The sequence below is a fragment of the Balaenoptera borealis genome (genome assembly GCF_965194805.1).
Source record: "Balaenoptera borealis genome assembly, chromosome: 1".
NCBI lineage: Eukaryota > Metazoa > Chordata > Mammalia > Artiodactyla > Balaenopteridae > Balaenoptera > Balaenoptera borealis.
This window is the reverse complement of record NC_138860.1, coordinates 99,862,459-99,878,812: the sequence shown is the minus strand read 5'-3', so window position 1 is coordinate 99,878,812 and position 16,354 is coordinate 99,862,459. Positions and strand designations below refer to the sequence as shown.

Here is a 16,354-nt window from a genome sequence, read left to right as displayed (position 1 = left end):
GCATATGCTCCATAGAATTAAGTTGAAGCAAGCAAGTCTCTGACCTCTGCCCTCCTACCTTTACAGCTCATTCCTCCAAGGACTCCTCCAACCCACTGGGTCTGCCAATCCCCTGACCATCTCACATCCCTCATGTCCTCACTTCCCTTCTTACCCAGTTTACATTCCACGAGCCATCATCAGAATCACTGCCCTGTAAGTACCCTTACCCTCTCTTCTTTCATTCTGGAAAAATGAAAACCCTGGTTAAATCTAGCTTGCCATATATTTTGTGCCTATACCTAAGAAGTTAAACAGAAGCTACACTGATAGTTAATTAAAAATATAATCACAAAACCCAAATGAGCCTGTAATGCTACATAATCCTAGTACATTTACCTTCTCGTTCTCCTAAACAACTCTTCCACGCCTTCATCTCTCTTTTTAAACTTCCAAACTTTCTCCTGGTTCTCATTCTCCTAGCCTCCAAATGTGGAAGTCACCAGAGGTGACCTCAAACCTCTTCTCTATCAACAGCCATTCCTTTGGTGATTCATCTAGTGCCGTGGCTTTAAACACCACTGCATAATGATAATGGCCCAATCTATACATCCGTTCAACCTCTCCCCTGAATGTCAGACTCATACATCTAACTTCCTCCTCAATACATCCCCTTGGAAGCTAAGAGGTATTGCAAATTTAGTAAGTCCCAACAGATTCGTGATTCCTACACCTCTCCTTCTCCATCTCAGTCACCATCTTCACCATTTACAGTTACTCATGCTAAAAACCTAGCATTGTTAGGAATTCCCACTGGGCGGTACAGTGGTTAGGACTCTTGCACTTCCACTGCTGTGGGCCCGGGGTTCAATCTCTGGTCAGGGAACTAAGATCCTACAAGCCAAGCCGCGTGGCGTGGCCAAATAAAAACAGAACAGAAAACCTAGCATTCTTGATTGCTCTTTTCCACACATCCTTTACCTAATTCCTCATCAAATCCACTTGGCTCTACTTTCAAAATTTATTCAGAATCTGACCACTCCTTACCACCTCTACCAATACCACCAATTTCCGTCAACTTAATTATTGTGATATCCTTCTAACATTTTCCTCAATGTCCACCCCTGCCTGACAAGAGTCAGAATGATCTGTTAAAAACTTACATTAGATCCCATCACTTCTTCTACTCAAAACGCTCTAGCTTTTAGCCAGGTGCTCCTATATGCCCCCTGTGTGACCTGGGGGCTCACCAGGTCTCTGATCTCACTGCTCCCCTGCACTCATTCTGCTTCAGCGTCCTGGGCTGTTGCTGTTCCCTGAAGCACACTGAACACTGTCCCACGTGAGGGCCTTTCTCCCAGGGACTGTCCACTCTGGGATATTCACATGGCTTGCTCCCTCCATTCGCAAAGCTGTCTGCTTAAATACGATCTGACCACAGAGGCCTTCCATTACCACACTATATAAGGTAACACCAGCCTCCCCCATCACTCACTACCCCCTTCCTCTGCCTTATTTTTCTTCAGAGAATTTATCACCACCTGGCATACTCATTTGCTTAAATTATAAACCCTCCCATGAGAGTGTCATGAGAACCAGAGCTCTGTTGTGTTCACTGCTATACCCCCAGTCCCCAGAATAGTGCCATTCACACACTAAGAAATCAATAAATCATCGTGGGATGAGTAAATCCGCTTTGAGATCTTTAAACCCAAAGTTCAGCTGAAAATCAGAATATGCAGACACGGTAGAAACACTGAGCCTAATGTATTAGCAGGGCAGTATTGGAGCATCAAGAATGATACCTGATGACTTACTTTTTCTATTGACTCCAATGTTTCTGTATATTTTTCTTCTGTCTGCTTGATTTCTGCTAGGCAGCAACTTCGTATGTCATTTTCTGGACATTTCTACAATTAGAATTTTCAAATTAACATTATTTAATCAAAGTCATGTATTAATCTTTCCAGTAGAAGATAGAAATAAAAATTATTGATCTTTTTAAGTGTTCCATTCTAATAAAATACATTAACTAAAAGATATATTTAACTGCATTTGTGAAGGATCTTTGCTTTTTAAAAGAATTTGAACAATGTAAATGAAAAAGTTTTAGATAATTAAAAATATACTTTTGAGTATACTCTCTTTAAACTGAAACATCTATTTTATTATAAATGTTACTGCATCTGGAAACATCATGAATGGTCTTATACAGTTTTCTTAATGTACAGCATACTTTACAAGTGCTGTAGAAATAACTGCAAAAATCATAAAAGGATATTTGGTAAGTAAAAAATCATAAAATATTTTTTCAAGAGTTAACATCTTGGTGTTTGGCTCTCTTACTGTTTAAGACTCGAGGCAGCAGAACATAATAGGAAGATCAAAGTTTTGGGGATCAGATAGAATTTGGTTCAAGAACCAGTTTTGCTGTTATTAGTTTGTTATCGTGAAGAAGTTATCTAATCTCTCTGTGTCTCGGTTTTCTCATCTATAAAACAGAATTACAGTACCCAGCCCAAGGAGCTGTAAATGAGATAACCTGTGTAGCGTGCTTAACACCCTGAGGGATGCACAAGAGGGGCCCTGTGCGTTCAATCATCATCACTGCTCACCCTGGGCCACATGAACAGCCCAGCGCCATCAGCTCAGTGAAGACGGTCCTTGGGAAAGACAATGAAGAATTTGCTGGTGCCCAAAGCAGTTGATAATTAAGGGGGGTATGGACGATACTCCATCACCTAAAACGCTCTTAAACTGCTGCCACAGGCGTCCTGTCAGCTCGTGCAGTGGGTTAAAGCACACATTCATGACGTTCACCGAACACAGGCCAGCCAACTTGTTTCCATCCCACAGAAGCTACTGTCCCCTTTGTGGGCACCGGACAACCCGCCAGCCCTTTATTAAATGCAAGAGGTCCAAGAGAGCTGAGCAAATTCATCAAAGCACTGAAGAAACCTAAAGTACTACCTAGCTGATGAAGAAAGTCTTTTGTGTAAAGAAAGACTATGTTAATAAAAGCTTAAGCAACTGACCTTATTTTTCATTTCAAATTATATATGAGAAAATCATTCAAAGTAATTCTGAACGTTTTAGATATTTTAATGCAGATAAAGCTTTGTGGGCTCCTGTTGACTATGGCAATATCTGAAACTAAGTTTATAAAATAGTAAAAAATGCTAGGAGACCTATACTGAAACAAACAACAACAACAAAAATACCTCATATCAACCCCTAACAAATAGGAAGAAATATTCTTTAACATATACTTTATGCCACATCAAACTTAAAGTAGATTTACCTGCTTTGTAAGAGATTTCCTTTCATAACAATATAATTTCATGATCCCCTGAAATTATGTTCTATTGCCACTCTGCAATTATTTAGCTGTGTGGCATGCCGTTTACTTGTTAGACTTGATTTTCTTACTAGTAAACTGAGAGAATTAGACCAGAGATTCCCTGCGGTTGTTCTGAACTGTAAAATGTCATGTTTACATGTCTCCAAATGCAGCAACACGTCATGGTTATACAGTTACAAGCAAGTAAACATAAAAAAGAAAACAAACCAAAAAAAGATCCCAGCATAAGTTACATAAATAATTATTGTATTAATTATAATTATGCTATTATTTTATAATTATAATTAATATACTTATAACATAAATATTATTTCATTTTATTAATTATAATTATTGTATTAATTAGTCTTTCAAATAATCACTTTCCTAATAAAATACTCAGAATAACAAGTCATGGTTATACAGTTATAAGCAAGATAAAAAAGAAAAACAAACAACGATCCCAGCAGAAGTTACAGAAATAATTATAACTATTGTATTAATTATAATTATGCTATTATTTTATAATTATAATTAATATAATTAAAACAAATATTATTTTATTTTATTAATTATTATATTAATTAGTCCTTCCAATAATCACTTTCCTAATAAGATACTCAGAGTAACTTAAAAAACAGGCAAGTCAAAGTCCTACAGGCTGATGTGCCTCCTCTGCCTTCATCAAGTCTTCGTACACTTCGCCACCTTCGTCTTCCCCATAAACACAGTCGTACAGACCCTCTTCATCTTCCACACGGGTTTCACTGAAGCAAAAGGTATAACAGAAACGTCATTTTCTAGCATGCAGTAAATACAGTAGTTAGAAATAGCTCACTGGATTTTAGCAGAAAATCCAGAGAGCAAATCAAATACAGTGGAAAGAGTCAAAGGTTTACATTACAGTTCTGCCCCTCCTAATGAGAACAATGACAAACGACAACCACAGAATCTGACAACAATGGCAGTGCCCTAACCTTCACTGGGCATCTACTATGCCTCTCTGTGTGGATTATCTCACCTGGTTTGCCCAGGTCCAGCATTAATTGTGTTATCAGGTAGGTACTGTTGTCTGGCCAATTAGAGTGATAAAGACTTTGAGAGAACAAAATGTTCTTTGACTTGCCCAGGATAACACAGCTAGTCAGACAGCAGAGCCAGGATTTAAAACCCAGTCTGTCTCACACACTGAGTGTTTTAACTGCTCTATCATACTACCTCCCATTTTTCATATGTCAAGGCCTCAGTTTTATTACCTGTATTAAAGGGTATAATATGGAGAAGACAGGGGAGTTGGGGAGGATCTAATATGTTATAAATAATCTTTATAAAGCAAAAATTTCTGCTGATTATAATTGTCAATATCTAATGCAATGGTTTTCAAACCATGTTCCTTCAAGGCCACTCAGAGGGTACCCACAGGTTTGATTCAGTCAGATTCTGCTTTTATCTGTTCTACTTGTATTTTGCTTAAAGAAATGGTCCCAAGGCCACAAGACATTTTTAAAAGCCATTGAAATTCTTCTGCTGGTCTCCTGGCAGTGGAAAATAATCCCTATTTTTTTTTTAACATCTTTATTGGAGTATAATTGCTTTACAATGGTGTGTTAGCTTCCGCTTTATAACAAAGTGAATAGGTTTACAATTTCAAATGAAGGGTTTGGGAAAGATAATCAATCAGTCACTGTGGAAGCGTTCATGGAGACTTTAAAAATAGGGCCCTATTCAGTCAACACAGAAACAGCTGTTTCCACCTATCACCCATTCTGTTACTACTCCTTAAGTTTTTCCTTTCAGTTCAAGAGTTCTACAATTAGCTTCTATAAACTAACAATGCCAAAGAACTGAGATTAATAAATTTAGGTATGTTAGAAAGAAGCACGAATATCTCTCTGAAAAGAAATTCAACTCCTTCAGTACTGCCAGCCCTTAGCATTTCTCTTGGGCCTGTGCAGATAGAACATTATAAATTGATACGTACAAAAATAAGAACACTAACTATAAATGTCATTCTGCAACTCGGAGCATTTTTCAAAGTAGGTGCAATCACAAGGTTGTCTATGTTTGTCATGAAGAGTTATCTGGAGGCATTTGACAGAAATGAACTGTCAGACACCCAGAAGAAAGAAAGGTGCCTTAAGGGAGAACGATCTGGTGGTGAGAGAAGTTTCAGAGAACCTGCTGTGAGAAAAATTCATTCCAGGATTACCTGTCCACCGTCCACCCACCTACCTGATTCTTAAACTAAGAACCTACTGATTCAGACTCGCCAGTGTTAAGAATGCATAGATCCAGAAGATCCAAGGGCTCTCCCATAGTCTAGTGTGGAAAACAGCACATAAACACATAATTCTATGAGTGCAGAGGAAAGAGTAAGAATAACTCTGACTAAGGAAGGCAGGGAAAGCTTCATGGAAGATATTACATCTGACCTGGATCTTGAGTGTATTTATTTATTCAATAGGTATTTGCTGAATAAATACTATGTTCCAGCAGATATAGCTGCAGACAAGGCAGACACAGTTTCCACCCTCCAGGGTGACACAATGAATGAGAAGAGGGGATGAGCATTCAAAGTACCCCAACCTGTGCGATGGCAGAGAGGTGTACAGAAGCTGGCGCTGTGAGGGGTGGAGTGCCATCCAGTGGGACCAGGTGAGTGAGGGGAGCCCCAGAGGGAAGAGGTGAACCAATCTGAGAAGGGCCCTGCACTCTGGGAGCTCAACCTTACCTGGGCATCTGAGGACCACAGAGGGTTATAGAGGGGTAGTGTGGAGGGTCAAGAAGCCAGGCAGGAAGATAAAGAAGCCAAGAAATGAAATGCTGTGGGTGAGAGGTACTGAGTACCATAACCAGGGTAAAGGCAGATAAGGAGAGAAACAGAGACTCAGGAGACCGTGTCAGCTACCACCAACCAGCCTTGGGGACCAATCCAGATTAGGGAGAGGGGGAAGGACTGAAGGATGCTTTCAGCTCTCTACTCTGAAAAACTGGGGAGATGGTGAGTCTTATTGGCAGTTCCAGAATTTCCATACTGAAGGGGCTTAGGCAGGCAGTCTCGCCTGAGAACAGTGGGGCCGTTAAACTGGTTCGAGCACTTTCTATAACTCATCAAAGGGTAGGAAGGTCTGATGAGTTCATGAAGGAACTGAGATTAAAGAAATGATAAAGGAGTAGGTTCTGTATCAAACGGGATCCTGTTCAGAAGGAAAACAGGCTGTGAAATCCTTTTCCTCCCTCAGACCCTCCAACCCCCACCCCCAAATCAACAAAAAAAAGCCAAAAAACAAACAAAAAAATCACATCATCTTTCTTAAGTCTTGCTATTGACTATTTTGCATGAGGGCAGAGGTACATATGTATAAATTCACACAGATTCTTCTCTAAGAACTGTAGGAGTGACACACACGCACCCACACACATTGCGACTGGGCTAGAACAGTTTGGGTTTTGTTATTCAATCCCATACCAAAGCTGTTTTTCTTGCTAACAATTCGGGCAATAATCTCTGATTTGCACAAAATGAAGAAGGGAGAGGGAGGAAGAAGCTGTGATTCTTCAAATGGTCAATAAATCAACAGCAATCTATATTAGCTTTCCTGTGTCTGGGCAACCTAGGTATGGTCCCGTCTGACACCCTGGTCATAAAGGTTGAAGGACCAAGGACACTATCGTTTAGCCATCTCACACGCTCTCCATTCCATCCTGTGTCTGTTTCTCTCCACGTGAGGACAGAATGACTCCCCCTGCCTGGGGAGCAGACCAGTGTTTGTTCTGGGGCCCTCCCTTTAAGCGATTCATCCCTAGAGGTTAAAGGGAAGTCTATGAGCCCATAGAGATCGTAACAAAGCCAAGACTGAAAATCAAACCCTCATAGCAAACTCAAAAGCAGGCATTTGCAGGAAACACATGACATTTGGACCTCCGACCACCTGGTGAAGAGGTGAAGCAGACTGCACCTCCCAGAGCATGTGAGCTGGCACCTCAGAGCAGCCAGTTCGGGGGCCCAAGTTTTCTCCAAACTTGCATCCTCACAGGATTTATCTTGGCATCAACAGAACAAGACGAGGGAAGACTATAAAAATGAGTAGGTGTAAGTGACAACTGGTGGGGAGTTAAGAAAGAATGTCATCATAGCACTGGAAATAATAATATTCTTTCTAAGACGACAAGGAATTCGATTATCTTATAAGTAATCTTATAGTCACTTTATGAAGATTGTAGCCAATTCAATGAGACAATCAGCAATTACCTTGCTGAAGATTAGTGAGTGCTTGGAGATTTTAAGAAGAGATAAGAAACCATTCTTGATACACATGTAAAATACAAGACTTCGAGGCCCATCCAAAGGCAGTCTAGCTGGGAAGGGCTGACCTCATGAAGCAGGTCTTCTGATGAGGAGACAGACAAAAAATGAAGCAAGCCGAGACTGCCTCAGGTAGAGGCGAGTACCATAAAAACACAGAGCAAGGTAAGGGTGGCAGCAATTTTAGATAGGAAAGGCCTCGCTGGGAGAGCCATCTGAGCAAAGACTTGGATGGCGAGGGGTCAGCCACATGGGCAGAAGGGACAGCAAGTGTAAAAGTCCTAGAGCAAGAACAAGGTCCATGTGCTGGGGTATTAGGATGGATCAGTGGATGAATTTCCACAGGATCTGAATCTCTCCTGGAGCAGAATCTATGTCTTCTTATAATTCTTTGCAAACCTACCTGATCTTTGGCATCAGTTCCTTGAGGGGTGAGGATCAAGTTTTACCTTTATTTGTAATCTGCACAAGTCACTCAATCAGCGGAAGATAACCAGCTGCAAAGGCCTTTAGCCTCTCCCGACTATTAAATAATACAGCCCAAAAGGATTCTCTCTTCAGAATCAACACCATCTAATGAAACATCCCTGAATAACTCCCACCCACACTGATCTCGTTCGTCCTTGAACTTACACAGCAAGCACTATCTGTCCTACAAGTCCGGTGGTAGATTCTATTAATACTTCTCTCCTTAATTGTCTGATTCCAGGTTTACCTACTACCTTTACTATGCCTTTGAGAAACTTCCAAATGTTACTTCATTGCTGTCTGTTTCTTTACTCTCCATAGAGACTTGCACAATGCAAGACACACAACAGGAATTAAAAGCCAGTTGAAGTACATTTTCTCATGAAGCTTTCCGTCAGGAGTTTGAGGTTAATTCTCACATGTCTTAATCACTAAGCCACGGCTCCCCTTCAGAGAGCTATTTTAACACCCATGGTTAAAATCCACAAAGGATGCAAAAATTGGCAGTGGTGTACTTTTGTTGAAAGCGCTCAACATACTCTATTAAATCAGGCAGGCCTTTGTAGATGTCGTCATCATTAACGCTTTCTTCTGTCGGGAAGGGCCTAGGAGGGAGGGAAGAAAAAAGAGTGAATAGGCAACAACTAGGCTGGACGTTTACCTCTCACGAAACGCATACGTTCAGCTGCTGCCAAAGAGGTCAGATCAGTCACCATGTTGAACACGATATCTGGGGCTTTTCCCAAAGTGCCTGCCTGTGGCTGTGTCGGGGTCCCCCTGGGAGGCGTGGCACCTGCTACCTCAAATCACCTGCAGCAAAACGGCTGGTCACCACAGTCATGTGAGCAGTTGTGGACGTAATGAGGTGCTCATCTGACCTCCCACCAGCCACACACCTGCAGGCTCACGTCAGCGCCCACTGCAGCTCCCCAGCTCAGAGTGGGCCCTTGCCTTCAGCACCATTCATATTCTTTGCACTTACAGAATCTGATCTGACAAATAACTTGGCAATTTGGTAACAACCATTCTAGCATGACTCAATTCACTAGTATAGATGAGAATTAGAAGACAAAAATGCCATGCCCTTTATATATGATCATTGACTCTGATATACTTTTCTACTCAGACCGTAAGTTGTGTGAGTTGTATTTTTTAATTTTCATCTATTGGACAAATAAGTCAAACAGGCCTCAAAAAGAGTATGATGTTTTCTTTGTCCCCTGCTCAAAGAAAATCACTTTAGTTTCTACCCTATTCCTAGCCATTGCCTTCCCGTGTTTGCTTCGTACTATGAACTTTATTCATAACACCAACATAATGCCCTAAATTTATGTCTAACAAAATCACAATGATTATACTATAGTGCCGAAAGTTTTACCCTTTTTTACATGAAGTCAGCATGTCATATGTTCCATAAAACCAAGAGGATCCATCAAAATAACAAATAAGCACTAGATAATTACTAAATAATTATATTTAGTATAGTGAAAACATTTTTACATTCGTTTATGTATTAACTTGGTACTTAAGACATCTGAGGAACATATTTTTCAAATAAATTAAAATGTGTGAGAAATGCCAGTTTCAAAATCCTTTTTAAAATAAATTTTGACACATTTTATTATACTCTTATATACAAGTCTATTGTAGTAAAAAATTGAAATTATAAGTAAGAATAACAAGGAAAAAACTCTTCTATATATAGTTTCAGAATCAACAATATATAAATACATAAGAATAGAATCATGCTATTTCAATATTTGCTGTTTGCATACAACAAAATATATGTTGGCATGGAAACATAATCACGTATTGAAGAGAAAATGACAAGGTATGGAACATTTATCCAGCCTACAGACTACTGTAGAAAGCTGCCAAACTCATGGCCCATTTCTGAGGAAGGGTCTGTGGGTGTCTTCCCCAAGGTCACTGTGCTTTGTACCCAGGGACTGGGCTGTCATGCTTGGATCCTCTCTGTTTGAATCTGAATGTGAACAGAAAAATGGAAGCAACAGAAGAAGAGACCCAGGGTCACAGAGCCCCAAAACGGCTGGAGATTGAATTATGGAGCCCTGAGGAAATCAGGTAAAAAATGAGATCCATTCCATTTCCATGTGGCCTGGCTGTGTGGCTACTGAAACTGTTTTTCTGTATTTCTAACATTCCTAATAATACAACTTTCTGACTGACCTAACTTGAATATGCAGTATTTTAAACAGAAAAGGCCCGACACAACATAACACATCTACCTTTCCATACTTACTGACTGCATAATGCTTCACTGCATGGAGACGGTATAATTTAACCAATTTACAGTGGACCCTTGAACAACAAGGTTTGAACTGCACATGTCCACTTATAAATGGATTTTTTTCAATAGTAAATACTACAATACTACACGATCCACAGTTGGTTGGAACCATGGGTGCAGAGGAACTGAGGATGCAAAGGGCCGAATATAAGTTATACTCAAATTTTCAACTGTGTGGATGGTTGGTGCCCCTAATCCCCACGTTTTTCAAGGATCAACAGTACTTCCAAGTTTTTCACTTAGTTCCAAACTTTCAATACACCTCCTCAAACATATATTATTTTATACTTGTCTGATTATTTCTTAAACACCTAGAAGTTGTGACTTATTGTTATGGCCTACAGGATATAAATGTACTGCAATATCTTTTAAAATATCTATTTAATTAAGCATTTGTGTTTGTCTTAATGAATCACCTGTATAGGAATGTTAGAGGAAGTTAAAAGAAAGAACTGTATCAGTGACAGTCACCAGTGAGTTGAGAACGATGTTTAGCCAATGTGTCTTATTCAACGCTACGAATAAGTTCTTACTTGCTCGATAAATTTCAAATGTCTATTGAGCACTTATATACCCGGCCACTCTGCATGAATGAGATGCGGTCCCTGTATGCAAAGTGCTTTACACATAGTAGCCATTCAATAAACAATCACTTCATTGAACTGAACAGGACACACGAACCACAGAGAAGCTAGCTTACCTGATTCCTGTGGCCAGCGCTACAGGTGTGCGAGAGAGTCGCGATAATGTTTCTATAACCTGAGAAAAGAGGAAAGGGCTCATTGGACGTGTATTTCAGAAAAAAATATTTTTTTTCAAAAACAGTAGTTTTACAATCTAATATTAACAATAGCAGTGGAAACATACGTTTGCACATGTCACCAAAGTGCAGAAAGGGAAGAGTTGTAACTGAGAAGTATAAACACCTACTTATAATTTTGTCCCTTTCCTTAATTTTCTGACTCTACTTATAATTTTGTCCCTTTCCTTAATTTTCTGACTCTAAGCAGATTACTAACCATGTGGTTTGCAGTTTCTTGATCAGTAAAAACAAGGAGTTAGGGTAATTCTAAAGTTCTCATGTCTCCTCTACTACATGATCTGAAAGACCCTGTAATGCTGCTCTGTCCAAAGCAGTAGACACTAACCACACAGAGGCCATTTAAATTTAAATTAATTAAAATTTTAAAAACAAAAAAATCGGGTTCCTTAGTTGGACTAGCCACGTTGCATGTGCTCAGTAGCCCATGTGCCTAGTGGCTACTGCATTGGACGACACAGACATCAAACACTTCCATTGTCACAAAAAGTTCTATTGGACAGCACTGCTGTATAGCAAAGTGGTTCAGAGGGTGGGCTCTCCAGCCAGACCACGTCATGTGAGTTCTGATTCCGACTTCACCATTTATTAGCCGTATATCTGTGGGCAAACTACTTAACTTCTCTGGGTCTCAGCTTTCTCTTCTGGATACTGCCTATAATAATTAAGTAAGGTTATTAACAATCATTATCTTATTATAAGAATTAAAAAGATAATACATGTAAAGCATTTATATGGTAGCTATTCTTTACAATTGCCAACTTCAAGAAAATTACCTTATTCTAATTCTGAATATTTTCAGAAAAGGAATTTCCTAAATTACCCTTAATTATCTGTATCTGTTTCAAAAATTCTTCATAAAGATCTTCAGTACCTAACCCTCGATGTGCCCTGCTAGAGCTTTAGCATTAGTACATAGCAATTGTACCCTTCCTTCCCACGTTTACACCTAACAGCATCTCTTTCAAAGACTTAGTGAGGAAGCTAATGAGCTAAAATGTGTTTTTCTCATGAAACCTGTTTCTATGATAATAGATATAATTTGTCTTAAGTATCTAAACAAAACGTAAATACGTTCTACTACAAGGCCTATTCACAATGAGAAAACAGAAAGAGAAAAGGTAAAAATCTATCTCTAGGTTGAGGTAGTCTTTGAATTCCCCAGTTCAAAGATGGAAATGTAAAGTTTCCAGTACTAGGAGTCTCATAAGGGTATTAGCCACACATATACTTATTTATCACCTACTTCAGGAGGCAGTATATTGTTGTGGTTACAAACTCTGAACTGAGAACACCTGGATGAGCTAGGCCCACCTTCACCAGCCTCTATAAAATGGAGATAATAACAACTACTTACCTGCCTCACAGAGTTACTGAAAAATTAAATGACACAATGCCCATCAAATGCTTAACTCAACAAATGTGAACTGTTATTAATATATAAAATAAAATTATTATTATATACAAATGAAATTTAATCTAATCGAAAGCCTTTATGCAATTTCTTTCTGGTTTAACCTTGCTGAAGAGCAAAAAACAACCACCTAGGTAACACTTGATATCGATTAATTTCCATAAGAAAGATAAAGCATCTTCAGTGAGTCTGTAAATTCAGAAGATCATGAGCGAACAAATAATAAATTTATCAAAATAAACTGATTCAAGATAAAAATAATCATCTGCTAAATTTCCAAAAATATGCATTATTGAGTGAAAAGTCTAGCTATTGGAGGATTCCAGGATAATCTGTGGAGTAATATTTAGACTGCTGAATTAACTACATTGTTGAATTTCAGCATAAGCCTTATCCTGATGTAGCACTGTTCTAAAGTTATGAGGTGAACTCGGCTTCTAATTCGTTTTTTCACAGCAGTGTCACCACTCAATAACAAGAGAAATAGCAACCGCATTAGTACTGCTATGTGTTTTACTACTGCTATTATTTAACACAAATGTTAAAACACCAGAACTAGTCACAACCTGTCCCAGCCACACAAGACTATATGTAGTTTGATTTGTTTAATACAATTGTCCACCAGAGGGAGCGAGACAATAGTCTATCATTTCACTCCTGCATTGAATGTAAGTACAAACATTTCTGAAAATTAACAAGCTGAAACCAACTGTTATTTACTTAAAAGGATTATATAGTCTATTCAATGATAGAAAAATAACATAAAGATAAAAGTTCAGTGGATGGGACTGAAGGATAATATGTAGCATGTCTTAAAGTGAATCTCTCAGGGGACTATCACTCAGTTTTGTATCTATCTTATTGTACATCAAGTCCATCCATTAACTCTTAAGTTTAGCCAAAGCAAATAAGGACTGTTTGGTCAATGTAGTGTTTTTAGAACAGTGTGTATTCTATATAAAGGTGGAGTGTATCCGGATTTGGAATAGACTAGTACACAAATTAATGCCAGATTCTCAAGTCCTCTGTGTGGAGAATGACCTGTCGTTAGAAACATCCGTTCAAGTATATTTACAAAAGAAAATAGCCTCAAGGGCGGTAAGAAGGTTATTTGCCTTGAAATGTCTTAATTTCTAAATTGTTGCCTCAAATAACATGACATATGGACATTAACTCCCAGAAAGGGGGGTAACAAGTTAGAATGTTTGCAAGTTAATAGGCTGAAAACCAACTACTAAATCCACATCATGGATTTACTTTCTCTACCTACATCCATCCCTTGTTTGATAAGAAGAGTGGCATTTGCAAAGAAATGAAAAAATTCCAGATAACAGGAAGAAGAGTTACCGCGCGAGGAAGGTGGGAGAGGTGAGCAGGGCTTCCGTGTGTCTGCTTTAGAAGGGTGGGCTAGAGCCCAGAATCTATGAAGGGTCATTGACAAGTTTAAGGAAGATAGCAGAGTCAAAACTGCATTTTTAGAAGATCACTCAGCAAAGTGAGGGACAGACCGGGGTAGGAGGACATGGGATACAGACAGGGACCGGGAGACCCACTGGGTGGGGGGCGGTTCTCAATCATCCAGGTGAGAAATGAGAGGTCTACAGGAGAGCTAGAGAAGAGGTGGAAATATGCGAAGTATTTAGGAACAGCGGCTGACACACCGTGGAGGCTGAGGAAAGAGGAAGAACCTGGGACCACCTGGGCCGGTGGAGGCTGAGGAAAGAGGAAGAACCCGGGACCACCTGGGCCGGCCGTTACAGCACAGAGGGGCCAGCTCCACTGCCGCCCACCCGGAGTGCTCCGGGATGCTCCCAGGCAGGAAGCCCTCGTCCTCTGTTCCCTCCAAACGCCTGACTACATTCATCCTCGACGCGGCCAGACTGGTCCCCACCCAGAGCCTTCTCTGACCATCTCCCTCCTCCGGTCTGGGTTCTTTCTGTCCCCACAGGACCCTGGACATAACTCTGCCCTAGCACCTATCCCCTTATTCAAAATTTATCTGCTGTTTAAAATATTTCAAAAGGACTTGTGTTTATCTTGTCAATTGAAATAATACAGAAATACATAAAAGTTGCCCGCCCCCGCACACACACCCCTCTCTCGCCTTCTGCCTAAAGGAGACCAGAGCTAAGAATCTGGTGTGACTCTTGCAGAATTGTTTTTTTCTTTTTCTTTATGATTATTGTTTTAGGTAATGTGTTTCTATTAAACAGATTTCTCTACCAACGTGCTTTTGTCATTTAACAACATATCACATATAGTGGTGTCAACACATGCAGATCTTTATTCATTTTAATGAATTCATTCATTCATTTATTCATTTGAATGTTGTATCACATTCCAGTGTCTGTATATAACATAATGATTTAACGCTTCCCCTGCCAGTGAACTTTTTCAACATTTTGCTACAACAATGCTGCAATTATCATCCTTGCCAAATACCTTTTCAATTGCGTGCAGGTATTTCTATAGGAAGGATTCCAAGATGGGCTGACTAGGTATAACCATTGCTCTTCAATAAATATGTACAAATTCACATTACCCCTGAAGAGTGTATAAGAATACAACAAGGCATTCTAATGACCTGTTTGTCTGTCTTTCCCATCCAACAATGGAAAATACCTTAAGGGCAGGGAAACTGCTTCTTCACTGTTCTATTCCCATCACTGCACTCACAGCCAGCCTCCAAACAACCACTTAACACAAAAATATTTGTTGCTCAAACAAATGAATGACTACTACTTACCTTGCAAAATTGTTGTGAGGATTAGGGATGTGTAAAGATATGTAAAGAGCTTAGCCTGCCACAAGTGAGGAATGAATGAGTAATTGAAGAAGCCCATTATGAAAATTAAATATTAAGTATGAGAAAGAGTTGCTTATCTCCTCAAACCTAGAGACAACGTACACAGTGGCACGCCCCTCCCCATCAAAATTTTCCTCCTAATGATAATTTTTATTTAGTTTGGGCTCTTTATTTTTTCCATCCCCATCAGTCAGTTTAAAAGCCATGAAATAAAAAGTTTGCCAAAACTGAATGGCAACACTGTACACTAATAAAGCTACCCATTTTAACTCTTCTCTTCATGAGACCTTCTGGCTAATTCTCACCCTCTGCTTATCTGGCACATTAGTGCTGTTGATATCATAGTTTGTGAGAAAAGCAAGTCAACCGTGCAGAGGCAGTTTGCCATAGCTCCTTCCAAGGTCTTGAGTTAAGGAAGCCATGGACATAGAGAAGAACTCAAGGAACCACGGGGACCAGCACACAGGTCTGCCAAGAAGTACTAATTAATTATGGCTTTACCTCCTTGAGCTCTCTACTCTGAAGTTTTATCTTTTAACTCTCTCCCTGATCCAATGGGAAGGCTATAAAGATTCCTGAACAGGGCTCTGGATTCAATAGGAGTTCCTGGGGAAGTTCTTCTTCCAGGAAGATAGGTTCGAAAAGGGCAATCAGGTGGCTTCAGGCTGGAGCCCCAAGCACCAGACAAGCTTGGCAGTTCAAGAACAGTCTGCAGCATTGCAGCACCACAGCACGAAGCTACCATCTAGCAGCTGAAGCTATGGGCAGGGATGCTGCATCATGGTTCCTACAGGCTCAGAGCAAGTGCCCTGTGGGTTCATGGAGGAAAAACCCAAGCCCTAGAGGACGTAATTGGAAGTGTGGGCCTGGGAGTGCTGGGCTGAGTAATTCAGACAGAAGGATAGGCCTG

The 16,354-nt window shown here is 39.9% G+C and overlaps 1 protein-coding gene across 19 annotated transcripts in view; it reads right to left on the bottom strand.

Annotated features, from left to right (window-relative positions):
* VAV3 (vav guanine nucleotide exchange factor 3) overlaps positions 1-16,354 on the bottom strand; it is a 513,627-nt gene that overhangs the window by 325,354 nt on the left and 171,919 nt on the right. For 18 of the 19 annotated variants that reach the window (XR_014242136.1, XR_014242137.1, XM_082383492.1 and 15 more), the window contains exons 3-6: positions 11,105-11,163; positions 8,633-8,698; positions 3,978-4,086; positions 1,797-1,889 (exon numbers count right to left, since the gene is read on the bottom strand). Coding sequence is in view for 17 of the 19 variants with exons in the window: in XM_082383492.1 (XP_082239618.1) it covers positions 1,797-1,889; positions 3,978-4,086; positions 8,633-8,698; positions 11,105-11,163 (327 nt within the window). In the remaining 2 variants the exon portion in view is untranslated. The remainder of the gene's footprint in view (positions 1-1,796; positions 1,890-3,977; positions 4,087-8,632; positions 8,699-11,104; positions 11,164-16,354) is intronic. The other variant, XM_082383494.1, reaches the window with a different exon arrangement.